Genomic DNA, 24,148 nt, shown 5'->3' with positions numbered 1-24,148 from the left:
AGGTGCTGTTACCTCCATTAAACAAACAAGAAAACAGATTCAGGAAGGCTAATAAATTCAAACTTTCTGTAAAACATTCTTCTCTGTCTTCTTTGCCTACTAACTAGTTAATGCCTTTTAAACCTCAGTTACACCTTCACCTCCTCTGGGGAGGTACTCCTCTCACTCCCACCCCAGCTGATCTATTGGTCCTGTTTCCTTTAAGGAAATATTATCTCAGTACTGTTGAATGGGTGATTAAGTTAAGTGGATTCACCTCCCTGAACTTGCCCAAGGTCACACAGCTAACAAGTACTTGACCCAGTGCTCTTCTCTGCCTTACTTCTAGTTTGGACTAGGCCTGGGGAAGAAGAGGAAACCATCATTGGAGCAGCTCTGGAAACTGTGCTGCAGGCAAAAATGGGAGAAGTCACAGATGCCTGGCAGATAGCCCTGGGGTGTGGTAGGAAGGCAATGAGTCTATGTGGAAGGTCTTTAATGACAAGGTCCTGGAGGGTGGCAGGCTTAGCTGATGTGGATGGATAGATTTGAGCACCCAGTATTTTCTTTTTTTATGGCTGCGTTGGGTCTTCGTTGCTGTGCGCAGAGTTTCTCCAGTTGCGGCAAGCGGGCGCTACTCTTCGTTGAGGTGAGCAGGCTTCTCATTGCGGTGGCTTCTAGCTGCAGAGCACGGGCTCCAGCATTGTGGGTTTCAGTAGTTGCAGCATGCAGGCTTAGTAGCTGTGGCTCACAGGCTCTAGAGCGCAGGCTCAGTAGCTGTTGCGCATGGGCTTAGTTGCTCCGCAGCATGTGGGATCTTCCCGGACCAGGGCTCGAACCCGTGTCCCCTGGCATTGGCAGGCGGATTCTTAACCACTGCACCACCAGGGAAGTCCAATATTTTCTTTTTTGAGGTGAAATCACATGACATAAATTAACCATTTTAAAGTGAATAATTCAGGGACTTCCCTGGGGGACCAGTGGTTAAGACTCTGCACTTCCACTGCAGGGGGCGTGGGTTCAGTCCCTGGCCAGGGAACTAAGGTCCTGCATGCCATGTGACGTGGCAAAAAAAAAAGTGAATAATTCAGGGGCATTCCAATATTTTTAAATACAGTCATTAGTGCAAGATGGACTCTAGACATGGGGATGAAGCAAAATGGGAAGTGAGAAGAGGTGAGGTGGTAAGGAAAGGAGAAGGGAAGAGGAGCCCCACAGAGAGGCAGACAGCAGAAGCAATGAGCTAGACTGCTTTAGGACAGGTGGGTTCCCTGCTTCTTCCAGCTCCTAGAACCTGTCCCATCCAACTTCTTCTCCTGACCTTGACCTTGGCCTTCTCTATTTTCTCCCACATTTCTCTTAGCCCTGAAACTCCCTCAAATACTCATTGGTATTGCTCTTTCTTTCAAGGACGAATCTTCTTTTTCCATCAAGATGGCAAATATGTCTTACTGATGGCTCTGTCCCCAGCACCTAAGAAGGTGCCTAGAACCTGATATGTGTCCTATAACACTTACTAAATGATTATAAGAATTCTGATAGGATTTATCTTTCCCTGCTCCAACAAGTGACTCCTTCCCTTCTTGTCCATTTACCATCACCATCACCATCACCATTTACCATTACCATCCCTCTCTCTGTCAAATCAGTTTGGCAGATTTGGCCAAATAAATATGTAGAAGGCCCCATCCTTGTGTGGAGGAAACATTACGTCTGGAGGAAAGGGATCTAGGAATCTGCATTTTAAAGAAGTGCCTCAGTTGGTTCTTACACATGCCAATATTTGGGAATAGTTCCTTCTAAAAGGGTCCATGCCCCTTCAGAGCATGCCACCAAATGGGATGAAACCTATTCATTCATTCCATAAGCAACTGCTTAGTACAGTGGGGGATACACTACTAAGAACAGAGGAACCAAAGAAAACAGTCTACTCTATTCACTGTGTGCCCCTGGGCATATTGTTTAACCCTCCCTTAGCCTCAATTTCTTCCTCAGTAGAATGTGGACAATAATCCCTACTTTTCTAATACTTCCAGGGATATTGCAAGGAGACAGCAAGCTCAAGACTGTAAACCATTCCTCAACTGTGGGTTGTTTGGGGCTAAAAATAAAGCACTAAAAGGAATATTGCCTGAAAGTTTGCATCTCCCTGAAAGAATAACTGTAAACCAGGTATATTAATTATCTATTACTATGCAACAAGATACCCTCAAATTCAGCACCTTAGACAACAAACTTTGTTATCTCCCTTGGTTTCTTTTTATTTTTTTATTTTTTATCTTTTTTCCCTCAGTTTCTGAGGGTCAGGAATCCAGGAGTGGGTAAGCTGTTGGTTCTGGCTCATAGTCTCTCGCAAGGTTGTAGTCAAACTGTTGTCCAGGTCTTCAGTCATCTTGACTGGGGCTAGAGAATAAGCTTCCATGTTCACTCTAGTGGTTATTGGCAGGCCTTAGTTCTTCAATGGCTGTTGGACACAGGCTTCAATTTTTTGCCACATGGGACTCTCCATGGGGCTGCTCACAATATGGCACGCTGCTGTCACTAGAGTAAGAGATCAGAGAGAGAGAGAGAGAAACAAAAACACCTGGGCTGAAGCCTCAGTCCTTTTACCATCTAATCTTGGAAGTGACATATCATCACTTCTGCCTTATCTTATTGGTTACACAGACCAACCCTGGTACAAATGGGGAGAGAACTACATAAGAGTGTGAATAACAGGAGGCAGAGGTTATTGGGACCCATCCTGGGGGTTTTCAATGACAACAGGTCTGGTCCTTAGTGTTGCAGGTCTGGAGGTTTAATTTAGGAAGTTAATCAGAATTCATCAGATTCAGGAAACTGATTCACACAAATTAAATACACATGAAACATTATCTTGGTACTACTCTGCCTCTTTTCTAGAACTCCTTAGTTAAACTAGTCTTCCTTTTGAACACAAAAAAAGTGTTGTCGAACTTCCCTGGTGGTGCGGTGGTTAAGAATCCACCTGCCAATGCAGGGGACACAGGTTTGAGCCCTGGTCCGGGAAGATCCCACATGCCGTGGAGCAACTAAGCCCATGCGCCACAACTACTGAGCCTGCTCACCTAGAGCCCGTGCTCTACAACAAGAGAAGCCACCGCAGTGAGAAGCCCCCACACCACAACAAAGAGTAGCCCCTGCTCACCGCAACTAGAGAAAGCCAGTAACGAAGACCCAATGCCGCCAAAAAATAAATAATAAATACATAAAATAAATTTATTTTAAAAAACGTGTTGTCACTTGAGAGCCCATGCACTGGCTGTTCTTCTTACCATAGAATGCTCTTTAGAATGCTCTTTGAATGGCTAGGTCTTCCTTGTGATTCAGGTCTTACTTCAAATATCTCCTCCTCCTTACCTGATCACACCGTATAAAATAAAATTGTCCCCTCTTACCTTTTACAGTCTCCATCCCATTTATTTTCTTTTTTTTCCCATGCAGGATTTTAGTTCCCCAACCAGAGATTGAACCCGTGCCCCTGAATTGGGAGCACAGAGTCTTAACCACTGGACCGCCAGGGAAGTCCCATCCCATTTCTTTTTTCTCATTAATTAATTCATTTATTTTTGGCTGTGTTGGGTCTTCGTTGCTGCACGTGGGCATTCTCTAGTTGCAGCACGCAGACTTATTGCGGTGGCTTCTTGTTGCACAGCACAGGCTCTAGGCGTGCGGCCTTCCATAATTGCAGCACGCAGGCTCAGTATTTGTGACATGCGGGCTCAGTAATTGTGGCATGCGAGCAGGCGGATTCTTAACCCCTGTGCCACCAGGGAAGTCCCCCATTTATTTTCTGATAGCCCTTCTGGTGCTCTGAAATTATTTTGACTCTTTGTTTACTTGGAGATTGTCTCCCCACTAGAATGTGAGCTCTGTTAGGGAGGGTTTTTTTGTTTCTGTGTGTTTGTTGGTCTGTTTTGCCATTGCTGTATCTTCAGTGCCTAAAACATTGCCTGGTGCATAGTAGGCACTCAATAAGTAAACCAGAATGTTGATTTGTTAATTCACACTGAGAAATATATGTCATGTGAACTGGGCATTTTGTCTCACTTGATCATCTCACTCTCCCCATAGAAAATGATATGGGAAATCAGTTATTATAATCAGATGAGTCTTTGGTGAATGTGGAGTCAGGCAAAGATGTGATTGACACCCAATATTTGGTGGCCTGTGTCTCTGAGGTTTTCCTTCCTAGCCCTTAGGAATGCACCAGCCAAGGAGACTAGTAGCCACAACACTCCTGTCTAGGTGGCAGTGGAGACCTAGAGATATATTCGTATCTTTTTTAGTAGATTCCATGCAGACACCACATGTAGGTGAATATTTTTTTATCATATGCTGAATAAAGGAAAAAGGGCACAGCTTTCTGCTTTCTTTAACATTAATCTTCTTCCCAGAGTCTAATCCTTATAATAATGACCATAATTAGTGCCCAAATCACCAGCATTTACAGAGCATCTCTTAGAGAATGTTTCTTCAACAGAGGAAGAATTGTGCCACCCTGTATTGGTTCTTACTGATTTCTCACTGGCAAATTATTTCTAAGTTTATTGGAAATAAACTTTATTGTTGCCCTCTCTATTTTATAGGGAGAATTGTGAACAGATTCACTTCACCCAAAAGGTTAGTAAGGTACTTCCCTGGTGGTCCAGAGGTTAACACCCTGTGCTTCCACTGCAAGGGGCATGGGTTTGATCTTTGGTCAGGGAACCAAGATCCCCCATGCCTCGGGGCAACTAAGCCAGGGTGCCACAACTACTGAGCTCGCGGGCCTCAACTAGAGAGTCTGTGTGCCACAAACTAGAGAGTGCACGCACTCTGGAAGCGGAACGCCACAACTACAGAGCCCATGCGTGCTGCGCCACAACTAGAGAGAAGCCCTCACACCGCAACGAAGGGCCAGGGTGCCGCAATGAAAGATCCCGCATGCCTCAACAAAGATCCCACGTGCTGCAACTAAGACCCAACGCAGCCAAAAAAATAAATTAAATAAATAAATAATAAATTTTAAAAAAAATTAGAAAAAAGAAACTAACTAAAAGAAAGTTGTATTAGTCTTCCCAGGCTTCCTTAACAGAATACCACAGACTAAGTGGCTTAAAGAACAGAAATTTATTTTCTCACAGCTCTGGAGTTTGGAAGATTAAGATCAAGGAGCTGGCAGGGCTGGTTTCTAGTGAGACCTCTTTCCTTGGCTTGCAGGTGTCTCTTCCTCTTCTGCAACCATTCCTAGTGGATTAGACCCCCTGCCTTTATTATGTCATTTACCCTTAATTACCTTCTTAAAGGCTCTATCTCCAAATATAGTCATATTGGGTGTGGAGCCCTTCAACACATGAATTTTGCCCATGGTGAAGGGGGGACGACACACACAATTCAGTCCATAACAAGAGGTCCTCTCTTCTCATGAATTTTTTGTGGGAATGTGTATTATTTTTTATTTTTTTAATACTTTGTGCCACACGGCATGTAAAATCTTAGTTCCCTGATCAGGGATTGAACCTGTGTCCCCTGCAGTAGAAGCGCAGTGTCCCAACCACTGGACCACCAGGGAATTCCCTGGGAATGTGTATTAATACAACCTTCCTGAAGGGCAATTTGGCATTGTCCACCGAAATTTCAAATGTACATACATATATACCCTTTAACTCAGCAATCTCCTTTCGAGGAAAGTATTCCATAGAAAGAGTGTACAAAAAGGCAAAGATTAAAAAAAAAAAAAAAGGGTATTCCTTGGGAGTCCAGTGGTTAGGACTCAGTGCTTCCACTGCAGGGGGTGTGAGTTCCATTCCTGGTCAGGGAACTAAGATCTCACGGCAAAAAAAAAAGGAAAGATACATGTACAAGAGTGTTCACTGTAGGGCTTCCCTGGTGGCGCAGTGGTTGAGAGTCCGCTTGTCGATGCAGGGGACACGGGTTCGTGCCCCGGTCCAGGAAGATCCCACATGCCATGGAGCGGCTAGGCCCGTGAGCCATGGCCACTGAGCCTGCGCATCTGGAGCCTGTGCTGCGCAACAGGAGAGGCCACAACAGTGAGAGGCCCGCGTACCGCAAAAAAAAAAAAAAGAATGTTCACTGTAACTTAATTTGTAATAGTGAAAAACTAGAAATCACAAATATAATTTAAATAATGATAATGATATTAAATTATATATTCATTTAAATAATGATATATTCTTTTAATGGAACTGGTACTCACCAAGATCTCAGTATATATTGGTTAATGAATGGACAAACATATTGTTACATGAAAAAAAAGCAAGTTATAGAACCATACATGTGGGATGGTCCCATTTTTGAACAAAGGTCAATGTCTGTCCCTATACATTTTTTTTAAGGTTAAAAAAAACACTTCTGGGAATTCCCTGGTGGTCCAGTGGTTAGGACTCCACGCTCTCACTGCCGAGGGCCTGGGTTCAGTCCCTGGTCAGAGAACTAAAATCCCACAAGTCACGCGCGGAGCGGCCAAAAGAAAAACAAAATAAAACAAAACTTTTTTATTTAGAGGGGCTGGAATGATTGTATGCTAATTAAAACAGCTAGGTTGTATAACAAATAACTTGAAAATTCCCTATTGATATTCTCCAAGAGTTAGATTCCATTACACATGACTTGTTCTTTCTTTGGGCCTGGAAAAAATATACACAACTGCTCCCGTTGCGGAGCACTGGCTCCGGACGCGCAGGCTCAGCGGCCATGGCTCACGGGCCTAGCTGCTCTGAGGCATGTGGGATCTTCCTGGACCGGGGCACGAACCTGTGTGCCCTGCATCGGCAGGCGGACTCTCAACAACTGAGCCACCAGGGAAGCCCTACACAACTGATTTTTGACGAATAATTTATTCCTCCCTTTCCCATGTTTTGAAATCCTTATGATCCCTCAGTTCCTTCTGGAACAAATTTTCCTCTTCTTCTCCAGCCAGCCCCAGTGGGTTCACCTTTACAGGCTCTGGGACTAGGACAGGAAGTAATGTTTGAATGTTTCTTCACTGGGACCTATACGTTTTTATATACATAGAAAAAGTGTGGCTGAATACACACCAAAGGTGACAAGGGTTAAATCTGGGGACTGGAAGACTGGGGACCAAGTATATTTCTTACTTAAATAGTTCTGTATTCTTTGAAGTGATTTTTAAATTTTTGTAATACAAAACTTTTTTTAAAAATAAGGAAACGGGAAAAAAAAATTGTCATGAAGAACCTAGGTGTAAGACAGGAATAAAGACGCAGACCTACTGGAGAACGGACTTGAGGATATGAGGACGGGGAAGGGTGAGCTGTGACAGGGCGAGAGAGTCATGGACATATACACACTAACAAACGTAGTAAGGTAGATAGCTAGTGGGAAGCAGCCGCATGGCACAGGGATATTGGCTCGGTGCTTTGTGACAGCCTGGAGGGGTGGGATAGGGAGGGTGGGAGGGAGGGAGACGCAAGAGGGAAGACATATGGGAACATATGTATATATATATCTGATTCACTTTGTTATAAAGCAGAAACTAACACACCATTGTAAAGCAATTATACCCCAATAAAGATGTTAAAAAAAAAAAAAAAAAAAAAGAAGAGGAAACGGGCTTCCCTGGTGGCGCAGTGGTTGAGAGTCCGCCTGCCGATGTAGGGGACACAGGTTCGTGCCTCGGTCCGGGAAGATCCCACATGCGGCGGAGCGGCTGGGCCTGTGAGCCATGGCTGCTGAGCCTGCGCGTCCAGAGCCTGTGCTCCGCAACGGGAGAGGCCACAACAGTGAGAGGCCTGCGTACCGCAAAAAAAAAAAAAAAAAAAGAAAACAGGAACTTCCCTGGTGACACAGTGGTTAAGACTCTGCACTCCCAATTCAGGGGGCCTGGGTTCCATCCCTGCTCAGGGAACTAGATCCCACAGGCATGCTGCAACCAAGAGTTCGCGTGCCACAACTAAGAAGCCCGTGTGCCACAACTAAGGAGCCCACAAGCTGCAACTAAGGAGCCCGCCTGCTGCAAGAGACCCGGCACAACCACATAAATAAATAAATATTTAAAAAAAGAAAAAGAAAACAATATGAAGTAGCTTCTAAATGGCAAATGAGTAAATAATAGACATAGTGATGGACTGTGGAAATACAGAGAGGGATCAAGGTTGGCTGGGATAACCAAAAAGTCTTTCCCGGATAAAACAGGGCCTCAAAGATGTTTTGAGGCTAAAGTTTTCCACAAGGCAGGAAAACACCTGTTGTATTTGGAAGATAGCAAGATGATCTGCAGTAGCAGGAAGTAAATTTGGTAATGAGACACGAACGTGGGTTTCTGAGTAGCTCAGAGAGACACCGATAATGCTGTGTTCTAAGATTAAACTCGCGGTAGTGCCGCAGTGTAGCCAGTGAGGCTTAGCTCCTGGAGTGCTGGTGCCCACGAGGGGGTGCTGTTTCAAAACACAGGCCCGCTTGGACTAAGGAGAAAGGAACGTGCAGCAGGTAAAACGTCAGACAAAAAGGGGGTTCTGACAGTTGGACAAATTGGGAAAATAAAAAGATACGCAATAGGTAATTATCCCCTTATTACCTCGCGCTCCCCAGCTAGGTCCCCGCGCGCAACACAAAATTATGCATTACAGTATGCCTCTAGCACGTGCCACTCAGGCTCTGCTGAATGCGACTACTACTCCCAAGCTCCCTCGTGAGGCCAGTGCCCTCTTCCCGTGTGCAAATGGGTATCGCCGCTCAGTCTTCTGGGATTCGTAGTCTTGCAGTGTCTTTCGGGAGTTGTAGTTTCCTTCCTACAATCGGCTGGGCGAGGCGGCGCCGGCGATCAGAGCTGCGCCGGGTGTTCAGGGGCCAAGATGGCGGCGCGCCGGGGACTGAGAGACGGAGTCGCGCCGCTTCTGAGTGGGGGCTCCGGCCCCGACCCTGGCGGTGGAGTGCGCAGCAGCGGTTGGGGGAGTCGGAGCCAAGCGCCGTATGGCACTGTGGGCGCTGTGAGTGGCGGGGAGCAGGTGAGACTGGCGGGCGGCCCGCGGCTGGCAGCAAAGCGGCGTGTGCCGGGCGGTGACACGTGGACGCCACAGGAAAGGGAAGAAGCGTTCGGGAGTCGATGCCGGGTGGCTGCGGAAGACGGATTGGACCGACCGGACCTGGGTCGTTTGCTGGGGGGATGCGGGTCCTTATGGCCATTCCTCCGGAACGCCGGAGGGGCAGAGCAGGGTGTCGGAAACCTGGCCCCTGTGTGTGGGGGGACTCGGACTTAGAGTAAGACCTCCCTCTAAGGATGCCGAGTGGGGGCTGTCTGTAGCCCAGCGCCGCAGTGCTTTTTCGGAGCCACGTGGGGTGGGGGGAGCGATTTTCCCGGGATAATTTGTCTGCTTCCCCTCCCCCTCTAGGCGGCCCCGGCACCCACGTGGGTTGGGCGGGGGGGGAGGAGGCCCTCGGGTCCACGTGGGGGCGGGGAGGGGATGTCCACGTGGCTCCCGCTCCAGGCTGCCGGGCATCTCGTATCGGCGCTGGAGCCGCACTGCCGGGAACTGGGTGTGTCTCAGCCGGTCCCGCCATCTCCGATCGGCGCTGGGGGCCCCAGACTGGGAAGGAAGGAAGGTAGGGGCTGCTAGAATCAACTTTGCCCAGAGCCTTGGAGGAGTTTTTTTCTTTTTGCTTTGATCCGCGTTGCTTCTCGACAACGGATGGTAAAGGACTTTACAGGTGTGCGGGTAGTCTGTGCCCTGCGGATGGCGGAGTGTGTTGGGGAGGGTAGAGGGCTGAGGTTGAAGGGCTGTGGAGTGGCGGCCTCTTTCCGACCGGCTTGGGGTGGGTTGTGAGGCATGGGCACTGGCGTTTTTGTTGCCTGCAGTCCTGCCTCGTTCGTGATTCAAGGGGCATGGGAGGTTTCAACATTTACATGGCACAGGCTTAAGTAAGGAAAGGGAGTCCTCTCCTTCCCTCACTTTTCTCAAGCATCGCTTTTGAGGAGGCAGCTAAGGCCTGCTCCTGTGAATTGATACAGACAAATTTGAGATGGTCTGTGTTTAAGCTTCTCTGGAATTTGTGCTGGGGATGGCAAAAGTTGGAGGCGATCTGAGAACTACTCAACACCAGTTGAACGTTTACTAAATGCGGGGGGGACATTCTTTCTGTCATACTCTTTTTTTCCTGGTCTTCAGTTCTCCATACTTAAAAGTGTTATCGTCCCATTCCTCACCAGGGCTTCTTAAAAGTTCCCACCCAGAGTGGAGGTCGGCAAGACTTCGTTTGAACTGTTATCTTGCTTAAGCAATTAAGCTGAGTCCTTGAAAGCTTTTTTTTTTCTTTTTTGGTTTCTAGGTGGGAGTTGGGCTGCAGGTTGCCAGGTAATATCAGTTCTAGCAGACCAATCCAGGCCCTGGGGGTGGGGGGTGGGGAGTGGCTTCTGGGGCTCTACTTGGGAGCTGCCCACCTGCTCTTCCCTTATTTTCTCAGAGGCCATATCTTGTGGGGCTGGTGCTGCCCACCCTTTGGGGGAGAGGCAGGAAGTATCCATGATCCAGCTGTAGTCCAAGTTAGGTAGTCATTTGGGGTTGGAGAGGGTCTTGTGGAGAGATTGTTCACCACAAACACACACAAAGATGAGTATGTGGAAGCTAGTCAATCAGCCAGGAACTTACTGAGGTTCCATTATATTTAGACATAGGGGGATACTGTGGTAAACCACACATGGTCCCTGTCCTCCAGGATCTTATGTTTTTATCAGATCTTATGTTTTAGACAGACAATAAATAATGATGAGGACAGAGGAAAGTGCAGCATATTATATAATCAGCAGTAGTAATCTACCTTGCAGGGTCTGGGAAGAGACATTTTAAGGTGAGATTGTGGGGGGCGGAGGGGAGGGGGAGCTTTCCTCAGAGGGAACAGTATGTGAAGGCCTTGAGGTGGGAGAGAACATGGCTTATTGGAGAAACCCGTATGGCTGGTGTATACAGAGACAGACAGAGTGGTGAGAGAAGACACGCTGGAGGAGTCTGGTGGGGAATACCAGGACCACTGTAAGCCATTTAAGGACTTTAAACCTAGTGCTAAGAGCGGGAAGATGCCCTTGGAGGGGATTAGAGAGTGTCTCAAGAGGTGGTCAAATGTGTATTTTCACGTTTGTAGCTGGTTTTGAACCCTGCAGGGACAAGCCGGATATGGGAAAGCCAGTCGGGAGGTTGCTAAAGTTAAGAGATGCTGGTGGCTGGCACACTCTTAGCCTGGGCTTATCCTCTCCATGATCTTGGTACTCTGGGAGCTGTGCTGTTTGGGGTTTGAGGGGAGGGATGGGTGAGGTCAGGTAAAGAGGGGCTTCTCTGACTGGGGCTCCAGTACCTGCCTGATGGAAGTGGTGATGAGTGGTTCATAAAGCTGGACATTGTCTCTAGATTCTGGCCTAGTAGCTGGGTCAGGTAGGTGGCAGGGCAGGAGATGCAGCCTCTTTGCTCACCTGGGAGTGTTTGCTGAGCGAGGTGCTATTCAGTTGCTAGTTGTAATTACAGGATTGTGAAGGCTTGGGAGGAGTTAGTGCCTAAAACCTGCCACCTTTTACTTCATCTCTGGGCCTGGCCTCCTAAAGTGTCCCTATCTATCCTTTTCTCTCGTTGGGCATTGTTACTCTTCAGCTTGATTAGGAGGGTGGGGGGGGGTGCAGTCACACCTGTTGCTTTTTTTTTATTTTGGAAGAGGTACAGAGTTTCCCTTTGCTGCCAAAGGAGAGGTAAGACTGGCTTGTCCGTGTTTGTTCCTGTTCTCTGGCCTTTGCATCATCTATAATTTCGTATAGTGGAGATACCCCTGCCTCTGGCCTTGCCAGCCCTTCTAGCCACTTCTGGCCCTGCCCACGCCCACACTCTTGACAGGCCTGGGCGGATGGCTCCCTGCCTGACAAGGCTGAAGATGTTAGTTCTCAGGGAAGAGGTGGGGTGGGGCGGGGCTTTTCCGTCCACAGAATCAAGCTCTCTTCTTTTGCTCTAACCTGGTTGGGGTAGGGAAGAGACTTGTCCCTTGGGACTACCTTTGAGAGGTTGGGTGGCACACTGTAGAGCTTTCACAATAGAAGTTCGAAATAAGTGTGACTGTCAGCTGTGTATACTGTGATGCACTGTGCCAGGCATGGTGGGTGACCAGGAAGTATAAGCACAGTTTAAACCTTTCCAAGAGCCAAGAAAGATATAAGCTAATAGAATACAAAGGGTTATTTGCCCCAAAGGAACTTGGAATATAGTTTTAGTAATGATGCAAGGAATGTCATGGGGTAGGGAAGTGGGTAGGATGTGATTGCCAGAGAAGTGAGCGGTACAGGAACACGTATGAATTCGGGGTGTGAGGAGAGATGCGTTGGGGAGGGCTGAGGTGTCTTCTTGAGAAGGTGGGATTTGAGCTAAGCAGAGACGAGAGGCCTAAGTGGGATTTGAGGGAGGTAAGGTGGTTGTAATTGGAATTGCCTGCTTACTGACCTCCTCTCCTTTGGTGTGCCCCTGAGAGTGTCTGTCTTCATCACTGCCAGCAGATAACTCTTCTCAACAATCTTGGTCTTTTTGATGTTTTTATTCCCCAGTTTATCAATCTCGTGTGGTTCCAAGTGTTTCTGGATGGAGTCTAAACTTTTTTTTTCCCAGAAGGTTCTTGAACACTGCCATCTGGTTGTGGCTGTGGCTCATAGTTTGTACTTCTCTCTGCCCAGCAAGTCCAGAGTGTGTTGGGGCTCCTGCTGAGTCTGAGGCCATTGGTGGAGGGCTCGGTACCTGGTTTACAGAGTGTGTAAATCAGCTGCCCCCGAGGGCCCATGCCCTGCAGCCTTCACTGTGCCTTCCTGACCTTATTCCCTTTTGCCCCAGGTGCTGCTGCATGAGGAGGGGGATGATTCTGGCTTTGTCAGTCTATCTCGGCTGGGCCCCTGTTTGAGGGACAAGGACTTAGAGATGGAGGAGCTGATACTGCAGGATGGGACACTGCTGGGGACCATGCACAGCTATATGGATGCCTCCCTCATCTCCCTCATTGAAGATTTTGGTGGCCTTGGAGAGGTGAGCTGGGGCTGAGCTTGGAGGTCTTCAGGCAGGAGCTTTGGCTCAGTGGCTCTGTTCTCCTAGCACCTTGGTTCCTAGATACTCAACCTGAGTCCTTGAAGTGTGTTTTTGTTTCTCAGTGAGAGTTGGGCTACATCCCATGTAAGAGGATGCCCTGGCAGACTTGGATTATCATCCAAGGCCTTTCACCCTGCCTGGGCCCCTGACTTACATGTTCAGAGGGTTCTGATCTGTGTTTTGAGTCCAATTCCAGCTTAGCCAAGGGTTGTCTGCTGAGCATCCCACATCTTACCTGAGAGTGTAGGGAGTATGAAACATAAGTTCAAGACTCAGTTTTGACAGGTCTCTGTTGACACTAGAGAGATGGTGGATGGTAGTAAATGAGATTGGAACCCATGCCTCCTGGTACTAACATCTCTCTCTGGCAAATTGAGCTGAACTGAGCCTGGGAGAGGGATTCTCTTGGCATCCAGTCCTTCTCAGTGGCCTGGTAGGTCATAGGGATAGTGGTGGGACCTTCCTGTTGTCTTTCCTGAGCAGAGCAGGTTATCTCTGGAGGACCAGAATGAAGTGTCACTGCTCACAGCTCTAACAGAGATCTTGGACAATGCAGATTCCGAGAACCTGTCTCCATTTGACAGCATTCCTGACTCAGAGCTGCTTGTGTCACCTCGGGAGGGCTCCTCTGTAAGTGTGGGATGAGGGGAAGGGGGTGTGTGGTTGGTGCAAAGGTTAGAACCACATCCACGAGCCTACTCATAAAGTTCTGAAGCACAAACACATTTCAGGTCTTTTTCTCCCTTTTAGCTGCACAGGCTGCTCAGCCTCTCTCGGACACCCCCAGAACGTGACCTCATCACCCCGACTGACCCATTGGGGCCCAGCACAGGCAGTAGTAGAGTGAGTGGGGTAAGCCTGACCTAGGGAGCCTCATGGACTCCCAATGGGGAGGAATATATGGGGACATGTCTGGAAAAAGATATTCCTGGAGAAAACTCCTATGTCTTATCTTCTCTCCTGTAGGTTGAGATGTCTCTCACAGATCCTCCTTGGGACTTCTCTCCACCCTCTTTCTTGGAGACCTCCTCCCCCAAGCTTCCTAGCTGGAGACCCCCAAGGTCAAGACCCCGCTGGGGCCAGTCCCCACCTCCCCAGCAGCGTAGTGATGGGGAAGAAGAGGAGGAGGTGGCCGGCTTCAGCAGCGAGATGCTTGCTGGGGAGCTCAACAACTCTGTGAGCAGCATCGCAGACTTCCCCATGCACCTGGCCTGTCCCGAGGAGGAAGATAAAACAGCAGTAGCAGCAGAGATGGCAGTGCAGGCAGCTGGCGATGAGAGCATCTCCTCCCTGAGTGAGCTGGTGCGGGCCATGCACCCGTACTGCCTGCCTAACCTCACCCACCTGACGGCACTTGAGGATGAGCTTCAAGAGCAGCCAGGTGATTTGACACTGCCTGAGGATTGTGTGGTGCTGGAAATTGTGGGCCAGGCGGCCACAGCTGGCAACGACCTGGAGATCCCAGTTGTGGTGCGACAGATCCCTACTGGACCCCAGCCTGTCCTCCTGGATAACTCGCTAGAGGCCAGTGCGGCCTTGCAGCTGCTCATGCCTACACTAGAGGCAGAGACAGAGGCTGCTGTGCCCAGGGAAGCCCTCTGCCCTGAGAAAGAGGGGTTGTCACTGGACTCAAAGGAAAAGCTGGAGTCAGCCTGCTTGTTGGAGCCAATGGCACCCAAGGGCCCTCAGAACCCACCAGCCAACACAATGCTAAGTTCCCAGAGAGCTCGAAAGGGCAGGAAGAAGAAGAGCAAGGAGCAGCCAGCTGCCTGTGCAGAAGGCTATGCCAGGAGGCTGAGGTCAGCCTCTCGTGGGCAGTCTACAGCAGTTACAGAGCTGACCTCTCAGGGAGGCAGCTTGCCTCAGGAGGACCTTCAAAGAGAGGTTGTGCCTCCCCGTGGTAGAGGGAAGCCCCAGGCTTGGGCTCGGGCCTGGGCAGCTGCCTTGGAGAAGCCTGGCTCTGGGAACTTGGAGAGTAGTGCTGGACAAGCTAGTCCTGCTAAAGAAGGTCCTCTAGACCTCTACCCCAGCCTGGTTGACCCCATCCAAGCCAACCCTGTTTCAACCCATCTCTCACTGGTTGACTCTGAAGCTGACCCCATGCCACTTGACTCTGTTGAAGCTGATCCCACTGCGGTTGACCCTGATCCCACTGCAGTTGACCCTGATCCCACTGTGGCTGACCCTGTACCTGTTGACCCTAAACTGGTTGACCGTGCTTTAGCGAACTCAGAGCTGGTTGACCCTCTCCCAGCTGACCCAGTGCTGATTGACCCAGTTCTGGCTGACTCAGCAGCAGTAGACCGTGCAGTGGTTGTTCCCATCTCAGATGACTTGCCTTCAGTTGACCCTATCCTAGCCAAGCCAGTACAAGTTGACTCTCTTCCCAATGACCTGGCTCCAGTTGACCCTGTACTAGTTAAGTCTAGGCCAACTGATCCCAGACGTGGCGCAGTGTCATCAGCCCAGGGGAGTCCAGCCCCCCAGCTCCTCCTGGAAGCAGAGTCCTCAGACCCCCCAAAGGCCATCAATCCTGAAGTCAAGGAGGTCATGGGTCCTCTGAAGGGGGAAACTGGTACTAGTGCAACAGCCCAGGAAGCCAGGCCTCGGCCTCTTAGCCTATCTGAGTACCGGCGACGAAGGCAGCAGCGCCAAGCAGAGGCAGAAGAGAGGAACCCCCATCCCCCAGCTGGGAAGTGGCCCAGCCTCCCAGAAACTCCCACAGGGCTGGCAGACATCCCTTGTCTTGTCCCACCAGCCACAGCCAAGAAGACAATTCTGCAGAGAAGCCCTGAGGCTCCTTCTGAGGCTTGCTTTGCTCCTATGGGTCCCAGCCCTGCCTCTCCTAGTCCTGAGCCACCTGCAAGCAAACCTGTGGCCTCAACTCCCACTGAGCAGGTGCCATCCCAAGAGATGCTACTGCCAGCAAGACCTCCACCTCCTGCTGTGCAGTCCATGCCCCCCACAATGCCCACTGCCCTGCCTTTTCCCACGGGTGGGCTGGGCATGACCCCCATGCTGCCCCTTCCCACAAATGGGCAAAGTGTCCCCAGTCTGCCCCCACCACCCTTGCAGCCTCCTAGTGTTCCGATGTCTGTGGGGCCAGTGCCACCTGATCCCTTTACTCACTATGCCCCTGTGCCACCCTGGCCTTGTTATCCCCCCTTGTCCCCTTCTGGCTATCCTTGCTTGCCCCCTCCACCGACGGTGCCCCTAGTGTCTGGTACTCCAGGTGCCTATGCTGTGCCCTCCACTTGCAATGTGCCTTGGGTACCTCCTCCTGCCCCAGTCCCACCTTATAGCTCCAGCTGTACCTATGGGCCCTTGGGATGGGGCCCAGGGCTGCAACACCCTCCATTCTGGCCTGCTGTTCCCCCACCTCCTTTGCCTCTAACCTCTGTTGGAAGAGCTGTTCCCTCACCCAAGGTGGAGCCCAGTGGCATCCCACCTGGCCCTCCTGATAGTGTACTGACTGTGCCGATGGCTCCTCCCCTCAGTCTTGGGGCAGCTGGTCAGGGAGCTCCACAGATAGAGCCCACCAAGGTGGAGGTCAAGCCAGTGCCTGCATCTCCCCATCTGAAACACAAGGTGTCCTCCCCGGTGCACAGCCCTCGGATCAAGGCTCCACCGTGTCTGCCTGCTGAGAGTGTGGCTGTTGAGGAGCTTGCATCAGAGAGGCTAAAGCCTGAGCCCCAGGAAGCTAGGCCCAGGGAGAAGGCACCCTCTCCTGTTGCCAAGGCTGTTCCCACATCTGCACCAAGGCAGAGCACTACCACCAAGCTGCCTGCTGTCCACCCAGCGCGTCTAAGGACACTGTCCTTTCTGCCTACCCCACGTACCCAGGGTCCTGAGGATGTGGTACAGGCTTTCATCAGTGAGATTGGTGAGTGCCACACAGTTCCGTTGGTGTGAAGAATGGCATGGGGGTTGTGTGAGGAGCGTCCTCCATAAAACAGGATAAACTACCTTGATGGGGCTGGCCTTTGTTGGATTTCTTTGGAGAGTTCTTGAGAGGTAGAAGTCTGGGTTGGTTTGATTCTTTCTGCTTTGTGTTGTTGCCTTGGTTTACTTAGTACAGTGAGCATGGGGAGCCTAGGGAAGAAGTGAGGTGATTTGGGACTTCTGGGACCTGTGTACTCAGTTGATAGGGGCTGTGTTGTATGCTTCCACAGGAATTGAGGCATCGGACCTGTCCAGTCTGCTGGAGCAATTTGAGAAATCAGAAGGTGAGGAAACCTGGGTAGCTTTGCTCCAACCCTTTTTTGTTGATGTTTCCTTTGGGCCTAGCCCTGTAGTTGCTTAAACTGGGGGGAAGGAGAAGGGGAGTCTCAGCCACTAGAGTAGCCCCCTAATTGGAATGGGAAGACAAGATTTACCTGTGACACAATCTAAGCCAGGGAGAGTGGTGGGTACAGCATGGCAAGAACTATAAAGAGTAGATGGATGGGGAGATTCAAGTGTGTTGGGTTATTTGGGGAGGTAGCTCTCCAGGTGAGCCTTGGAAGACAGGAATTCAGAGACTGATGAGTAAAGGCAGAGGTATAGGAAAGATCGCATGTATTTGAAAGGCAATGGATAGCTCAGCTTCTCAGTACAAGGCATGGATCTAGGTGCTGCGGGAGATATTATGTCCTGTTCTCAGATGAGCTTATGGTCTGACTGGGGAGAAGAATTTGCAGAAATGACTGCTGAATTGGTAACAGGTATCGGTAGTACAAGGCAAAATAAAAAATATAAGTGTAGATCAAGAGTAGGTTATAAGACTAGGAAGTTAGTTAGGTGGGTTATGTAGAGCCTGGAATGCTAGGCTTAGAAGTTTGGACTCCCCAGATTCAGTGGGGAGTGTGCTTGTTTCTGAGCATAGAAGAGACATGATTAAAAATATACCTGGGTACCCACTGGAGGAGAATGGATCTCTCTGGGGAGACCCAAATGGAGTATGTAGGCAAAATGGATTTTCCTCCTTTGGGTCTCAGAGCCAGCCCTTCTGCACCTCCTCAGTATGGAACATCTGGTTGGGCTTTTAACTAGTATGGTTTCTTTGCAGCCAAAAAGGAGTGCCCTCCCCCGGCTCCTGCTGACAGCCTGGCTGTAGGAAACTCAGGGTAAGTATGGGGACATGAGTGAGTTACCCTACCAGCTGTTGGTCAGCAGCCGGCCGGTACTCCAGGACTGTCAACTGGATGCCTCTGTTACAGGGACATTTAGTCCACTCTAGTCTTTCCCTGTTCCCCACCCCCGGTTCAGCCCATCACTACAGCGTACTGTCTTGAGTGGTGAAGGAGGAGGATATATATGTACCATTTTCTGGCTTATTCCAGTCTGGGGTTCCAAATGGTGATGCCTTTATTTTCTGGCAACTCGTGCTTTTGGGGATTTCTTTCCTTTATTTAACAGGCGTTAAGGTTGCTCAGCACTGGTAATGGTGTAAGAAAAAGTGGGGGAGGATATTCATGGCTAGGGCTCCCCTGACTCCTTGGAGGGCACAGGCATCCTGGACCTCCTTGTTCCCCATTCTTCCAGCACCAAGAGGCCTTTTTTTTTTTTCATGTTCACAATACCCCATCCTGTTTTGCCAAGCATATTTTCCTCCACATTGATTTTGGGTTGGTTTGAGCCGGGCACGAGAGGCTCCTGGCTTGGAGGAGGTGGGGGGTATTCAAGGTCATCCAGGAATTGGGCAGAGCTGAATTGAGACCCAACCTACATAAAGTTCAGTCACTAAGACCCCTTTTGTGCTGGAGGAGAATGATTGGGGCAGTTTGTGCCCCCCATTCCTCTCTGCACGCACCCCTCTCCCATTGCTTTGTGAGCAAAGCAGATGTACAAGATGTTGAGGAGGCAATGAACCAGGCTTTCCCTTTTCCCCCCCGCCAGCAGCGTTGACACTCCCCAGGAGAAGAGGCCCCTAGACCGGTTACAAGCCCCAGAACTGGCCAACGTGGCAGGTGGGTTCAGGGTGGGGAACTCTGCCTTTGATTAGTTTATGCAGCAAATGTTTTTAGAGCCTGCTCTGCACCAAGTGTGTGTAGGTGTTGGGGATACAGAGATCTGATCCTCGTCCTTGAGGTTCTCACAGTCCAGGGGGCAGATGTCAGATGTGTAAACAAATGAGCATGTTGAGTATCAGATGTTGTGTGTTAAAGAAGCCTGTGTGGCTTATAGTGGGGTCTGAAGAGGGACAGTCACGGTAGGGTTATATAGAAGGTAATCCTCAAAGTGGAGGCTTGAGAAAATCACTGATACCAATCAGGTAGGTTTATGGGCATTCTAGGTAGATGGAATGGTTTGAGTGAGCTGGAGAAGCAAAGCCAGCCCGGTATGTTTTGGGAAATTGTGAGTGGTTCATTTTGGCTGGAGTGTAGTGGTTGATCAGGGTGCTGGGCAGAGCTAAAGGAAGAGAGAAAGCTGGAGTGGAAAGCAGGAGGTCAGGTTATGGGAACTTTGACTGCCATGTTAAGCTGGTTGGACTTTATACTGTACAGTGAAGAAGCAATTGTAAAAACGTTACCAGTTTGGTTTTTGGGTGCTCCCACCAGCAGGAATGTAGAAGACAGGTGGACAGGTGTGATGCCCGAGGTAGGAGGTTATTAGGAGACAATTACATGAGTTCAGGCAAGATGCAGCCCAGAAGTCAGGCAGTTCTGAGGACAGGGGGTGAGTCTAAGAATGAAGAGGTAGGACAGACAGGACCTGGCCACCAGCTAGGTTTGGGCAGTGAGAGGTTGAACAGTTCAGGAGGACCAAAGCTGGTTGGGTGTCTACTGCTGGTCTCCAAGATGGGGAACTCAGGGGAAGGAGCAGTTTTAACAGTGGGAGAAGTTGGGCTGTTGATCATTGTTAGTATACTCTGTGAGATGAAGTGGGGATCCCTGGAGCCTATATTCACAGTGTTTAGAAGTGTAGAATCGGATCTCATCCTGCTATCTCCATCCTCCCTCCCCTCACAGGGCTCACCCCTCCAGCTACCCCTCCCCATCAGTTATGGAAGCCCCTGGCTGCTGTCTCACTGCTGGCCAAAGCCAAATCTCCTAAGTCCACCGCCCAGGAGGGAACCCTGAAGCCTGAAGGAGTTACAGAGGCCAAACATCCAGCTGCAGCCTGCCTCCAAGAAGGGGTCCATGGCCCTAGTCCAGTCCATGTGGGCTCTGGGGACCATGACTATTGTGTCCGGAGCAGGACCCCCCCAAAAAAGACGCCTGCCCTAGTCATTCCAGAGGTGGGCTCCCGATGGAATGTCAAACGCCATCAGGATATCACCATCAAACCTGTCTTGTCCCTGGGCCCAGCCACCCCGCTGCCCCCATGCACAGCTGCCTCCCAGAAGCCACTTGATCACAGGACTAGCAATGATCAGGCAGATCCCCCAGCCCCTTGCCTTGCCCCATCCACCTTGCTGTCCCCTGAGGCCTCACCCTGCCGGAATGACACGAACACTAGGACTCTCCCTGATCCCTCAGCCAAGCAGCAGTCAATGCGCTGTTATCGAAAAGCCTGCAGGTCAGCCAGCCCCCCAAGCCGGGGCTGGCAAGGCCGCCGTGGCCGCAGCAACCGTTCTGTCAGCTCTGGGTCCAACCGGACCAGCGAAGCATCTTCCTCCTCATCCTCATCGTCGTCTTCCTCATCCCGGTCCCGGTCCCGGTCCCTCTCCCCCCCACACAAGAGGTGGCGAAGGTGAGCTCTGATGGCCTGTTAGGTTCTCTCCACTTTGGAATTTCTCTCCTCTGGTTTACTCTGAAAGCTTTAGCACATCGATACTTTCAGGCAGTAAGGCTTCTATTTCTGTCTTTGGCTTTTGTCTTCTCCCCCTTTACTGGATTCGAAGGAGGCAAGCTCTGAGAAGATAGCTTCTATCCCCTGTTGGAGATTGGGATATCTCTGAGGTCTCCTCCTTCCTGGAGACCTGCCTTGGGGAGACAATTAGGGTTTGATCTTGACCACGTTGATTCCTTTGCATACTGTATCAGTCCTTATTTCTGCTATTTTCCCGGTAGTATGTGGGATGGTGGTCTAGTGGGTTGTTAATGGCAAACAGTCCTTCCTTTAATCATCTGTTGAGGAAACAGTCTGGGACAGTTCCTTTGAGTGTCACTGTGGCCTCAGCTATTTTCTGGCAGTACCTTTTTCTCAGTAATAGACCCAAATTTTTCCACTTAATCAATGAAGAATTCTTGGTTTTTGATGGTGAAGCTTATCTTCAGAAATGTCCCCTACTACAGGTCTAGCACATCCCCTAAATGCCGTGTTCATAGTACTCCTATGAGACATATGAGGGGAGCAGGATCCCAGAGACCCAGGCCTGCCCCCCTCCCCACCCGCAGCTAATTGTAAGACCTAGGGCCCAGCCTTTTATCTCCGAGTCTCCGTTATTTTTATTCTTTCTGATTTGTTAAATATTTTTCTATTTTTAATTGCATAATTTAAATAAATATGATCTGTGCCCAAATACTCTAGAACATCTAAAGTTCATGAGGTTCTCAGTTTGGTCATCTGCGAAGAGTTCTTCTAGATCTCCTCTGCTCTGCTTTGCCTTTGGTCCTGAGCTTCCTGACAGGGAGGCAGGGCTGGGGCCAAGGTGAGGTAAGTAGAATATACCTGCACTGCTCCCAGCATTCCTGTGTGCCCCTTTGTTCTCCAGGTCCAGTTGCAGTTCCTCTGGACGTTCCCGAAGATGCTCTTCCTCTTCCTCCTCCTCATCTTCCTCCTCGTCTTCCTCATCCTCATCATCTAGTTCCCGAAGTCGGTCCCGCTCTCCATCTCCTCGCCGGAGAAGTGACAGGAGGCGGCGGTGAGCGTGTTTTCAGGGAGTCGGTGCATCTGGGGTGCAGGTGCCTAAGAGTTCTGAGACTTGAGCTGCGTAATGTCTGGGTCACTGATGGCACCTTCTTCTCTTGTCAGGTACAGTTCTTATCGTTCACACGACCATTACCAAAGGCAGAGAGTTCTGCAGAAGGAGCGTGCAATAGTGAGTAGAGGAACAGCTCCTGGGAGGAGAGGGCTTGTCCCTGAGCCATGACATGAGCTCAGAGAGCCGTCTGCAGCTATGGCCTTGGCTCATAGTGTGTCAATTTTCCTTGACCTAACATAGGAAGAGAGAAGAGTGGTCTTCATTGGGAAGATACCTGGTCGCATGACTAGGTCAGAGCTGAAACAGAGGTTCTCTGTTTTCGGAGAGATTGAGGAGTGCACCATCCACTTCCGTGTCCAAGGGTGAGGTTGGGCCCTAAGGTCAGGATGTCCTGTCTCATTATCTATCTTGATGCTTCTTTGTTTCTCCCCCCTTGCTCTGGTGTCCTAGGCAATATAGGCACCTTCATTTCTACAGTTAGAGGGTTGGCAATTTGGGGAATGAGAAGAACCACCCCAGTCCATTACTGTACCCTGGCGAGCTGTCTCTTCTCCATGGCATGTGCCCAAATAGCCATGTCAGCCTCTGTCTCACCCTCCCCACCAGTGACAACTATGGCTTCGTCACTTATCGCTATGCTGAGGAGGCATTTGCAGCCATTGAGAGTGGCCACAAACTGAGGCAAGCAGATGAACAGCCCTTTGATCTCTGCTTTGGGGGCCGCAGGCAGTTCTGCAAGAGAAGCTATTCTGATCTTGGTGAGTGGAGGGAGGCCCTGAGCCTTTGGTATCATCTCCTCCCTCAAAAGGTCCCCAGGCTTTTGAGAGGGGCGCTAGCTAGGCAGACTTGTCTTCCTCTGACACGTGAAGAGCCTAAGGGGAGGGATGAGAGGAGAAATGGGTGCTCACCTGTCTTTTGACTTAATATCCAGGTGATTTTAGCTCCATCCATTATAGACATGAGAGGTAGCTGGCCATTTGAGGACGCTGTGGTTGGGAGGTGTACTCAGAGACCTTGATGTTTGTCTCTCTTTACCTTTATAGACTCCAACCGGGAAGACTTTGACCCTGCTCCTGTAAAGAGCAAATTTGATTCTCTTGACTTTGACACATTGTTGAAACAGGCCCAGAAGAACCTCAGGAGGTAACCCTGGGCCCTTCTCCCCCACCCCCTTTTCTTTGGAGGTGCCCAACCTCCTCCATTCCCTCCCCCAGTCTAGGGGAGACAGCTGCTAGTGAGGAGATGACTGTTTTATAAAGAAATGGAAAAAAGTGAAATAAAAATGTGTTAAATCAGATTTTTTTAAAGTGGTATTTGTTTTTTATAATAGGCATTGAAACACATTAACTTGCATTCCTATGTAAGAAGGATGGGGTTGAGGGGTTCCCCCAGTGTTTGGAAAATCGAAGTCACTATGCAGACTAATAAACATGAACTAGAGGGAACTGCCAAGTGCTGTTGTGCTTCTTTCTATGGTGGTAGTGCCAGACAAGTCACTTTTCCTCTCTGAACACAACAGGGACATGCTTACCTCCATTTAATTCCTAGGACCCCTCTTTGGTGAGGTGTAGAATCCTGACCACTTGAAACTGCTCCTCAAGAGTGTTGTAAGTGAAATCAGTCATCTAGGAGTGCCTCTCAAACTTTAAAAGAGCAATTGAATCATCTGGAGATCTTTTAAAAATGCAGATTCTGACTTCTGGGATGGGGCCTGAGATTCTGCATTTCCAACAAAGGTGGTGCTACTGGTCCAGGAAGGAATTTTAATATCAAGGACCCAGAGGACACTCACACTGTTGCAAATAATGGTTTTTGAAACCGAGACTTGTGTGTATGTGGACCATAATAGCTTGAGCACAATGCTTGGCATTCAGCAGGTTCTCAGATGTTTAAAGAATGCATGCAGGTGGATAGACCTTTGGGGAAGAGGGAGTTGTAGGAATTATATACCAAGGACAGGGGAATGCCTGAGAAAGGCAAAGGAGAGGTGTGTCCCTTGAGAAAGTGGATCCTTACCTCCCTGAGGGGCATGAATGGGAAATAGTCAAGGGGTAGTGCATAGGACTGAAGGGATTGCTGTTTGCTAATACGAACTGACATAAGATAGAACTTGGAATTAACTTGGCAGGCCTGAGCATTGATTGATAAATTTGAGTACTCATGACAAAAGGAGAGGCAGCTGAGGGGTTTTCTAGTTTTTCCACAGGGAGGGTTCATAGTGTGGGCTGTCCCCAGGAGGTAG

At 49.6% G+C, this 24,148-nt stretch overlaps 1 protein-coding gene and 2 non-coding genes across 7 annotated transcripts; 1 reads left to right on the top strand and 2 right to left on the bottom strand.

The window, feature by feature from the left end:
* Positions 1-5,478: 5,478 nt before the first annotated feature.
* On the bottom strand, positions 5,479-5,551 carry TRNAR-UCU (transfer RNA arginine (anticodon UCU)). The gene has a single exon. It is a non-coding gene; the product is annotated as a tRNA-Arg (tRNA).
* Positions 5,552-6,871: 1,320 nt separating this feature from the next.
* Positions 6,872-6,991, bottom strand: LOC137209550 (small nucleolar RNA SNORD22). Its single transcript, XR_010936095.1, has one exon. It is a non-coding gene; the product is annotated as a small nucleolar RNA SNORD22 (small nucleolar RNA).
* A 1,784-nt stretch (positions 6,992-8,775) lies between these two features.
* On the top strand, positions 8,776-23,201 carry PPRC1 (PPARG related coactivator 1). Of its 5 annotated transcripts, none has more exons than XM_067709596.1 (14): positions 8,776-8,966; positions 12,810-12,998; positions 13,542-13,688; positions 13,809-13,901; positions 14,025-16,941; positions 17,231-17,284; positions 18,106-18,163; positions 18,936-19,006; positions 20,009-20,732; positions 21,697-21,846; positions 21,957-22,023; positions 22,147-22,268; positions 22,513-22,664; positions 22,950-23,201. In XM_067709596.1, exons 1-14 carry the CDS (start codon positions 8,814-8,816, stop codon positions 23,051-23,053), a joined length of 5,001 nt encoding a protein of 1,666 aa, XP_067565697.1. In that variant the 5' UTR covers positions 8,776-8,813; the 3' UTR covers positions 23,054-23,201. The 5 variants fall into 5 exon arrangements, with proteins under 5 accessions (XP_067565697.1, XP_067565696.1, XP_067565695.1 ...); XM_067709595.1 differs by having other exon boundaries at positions 13,809-13,910; positions 18,939-19,006; XM_067709594.1 differs by having other exon boundaries at positions 13,809-13,910.
* The last annotated feature ends 947 nt before the right edge of the window (positions 23,202-24,148 follow it).

Source organism: Pseudorca crassidens, chromosome 16, assembly GCF_039906515.1.
Source record: "Pseudorca crassidens isolate mPseCra1 chromosome 16, mPseCra1.hap1, whole genome shotgun sequence".
Taxonomy (NCBI): domain Eukaryota; kingdom Metazoa; phylum Chordata; class Mammalia; order Artiodactyla; family Delphinidae; genus Pseudorca; species Pseudorca crassidens.
The sequence above is the reverse complement of the archived record's forward strand: the minus strand, read 5'-3'. Positions and strand labels throughout refer to the sequence as shown.

What these genes read in the sequence shown, in the direction of transcription:
- PPRC1 (XM_067709594.1), top strand. Translation starts at nt 8,814, where the DNA reads ATGGCGGCGCGCCGGGGACTGAGAGACGGAGTCGCGCCGCTTCTGAGT. An exon ending in GGCTTTCATCAGTGAGATTG is followed by an intron (nt 16,942 to 17,230) that starts GTGAGTGCCACA and finishes ATGCTTCCACAG; the next exon opens with GAATTGAGGCATCGGACCTG. An exon ending in GAGAAGCTATTCTGATCTTG is followed by an intron (nt 22,665 to 22,949) that starts GTGAGTGGAGGG and finishes TTACCTTTATAG; the next exon opens with ACTCCAACCGGGAAGACTTT.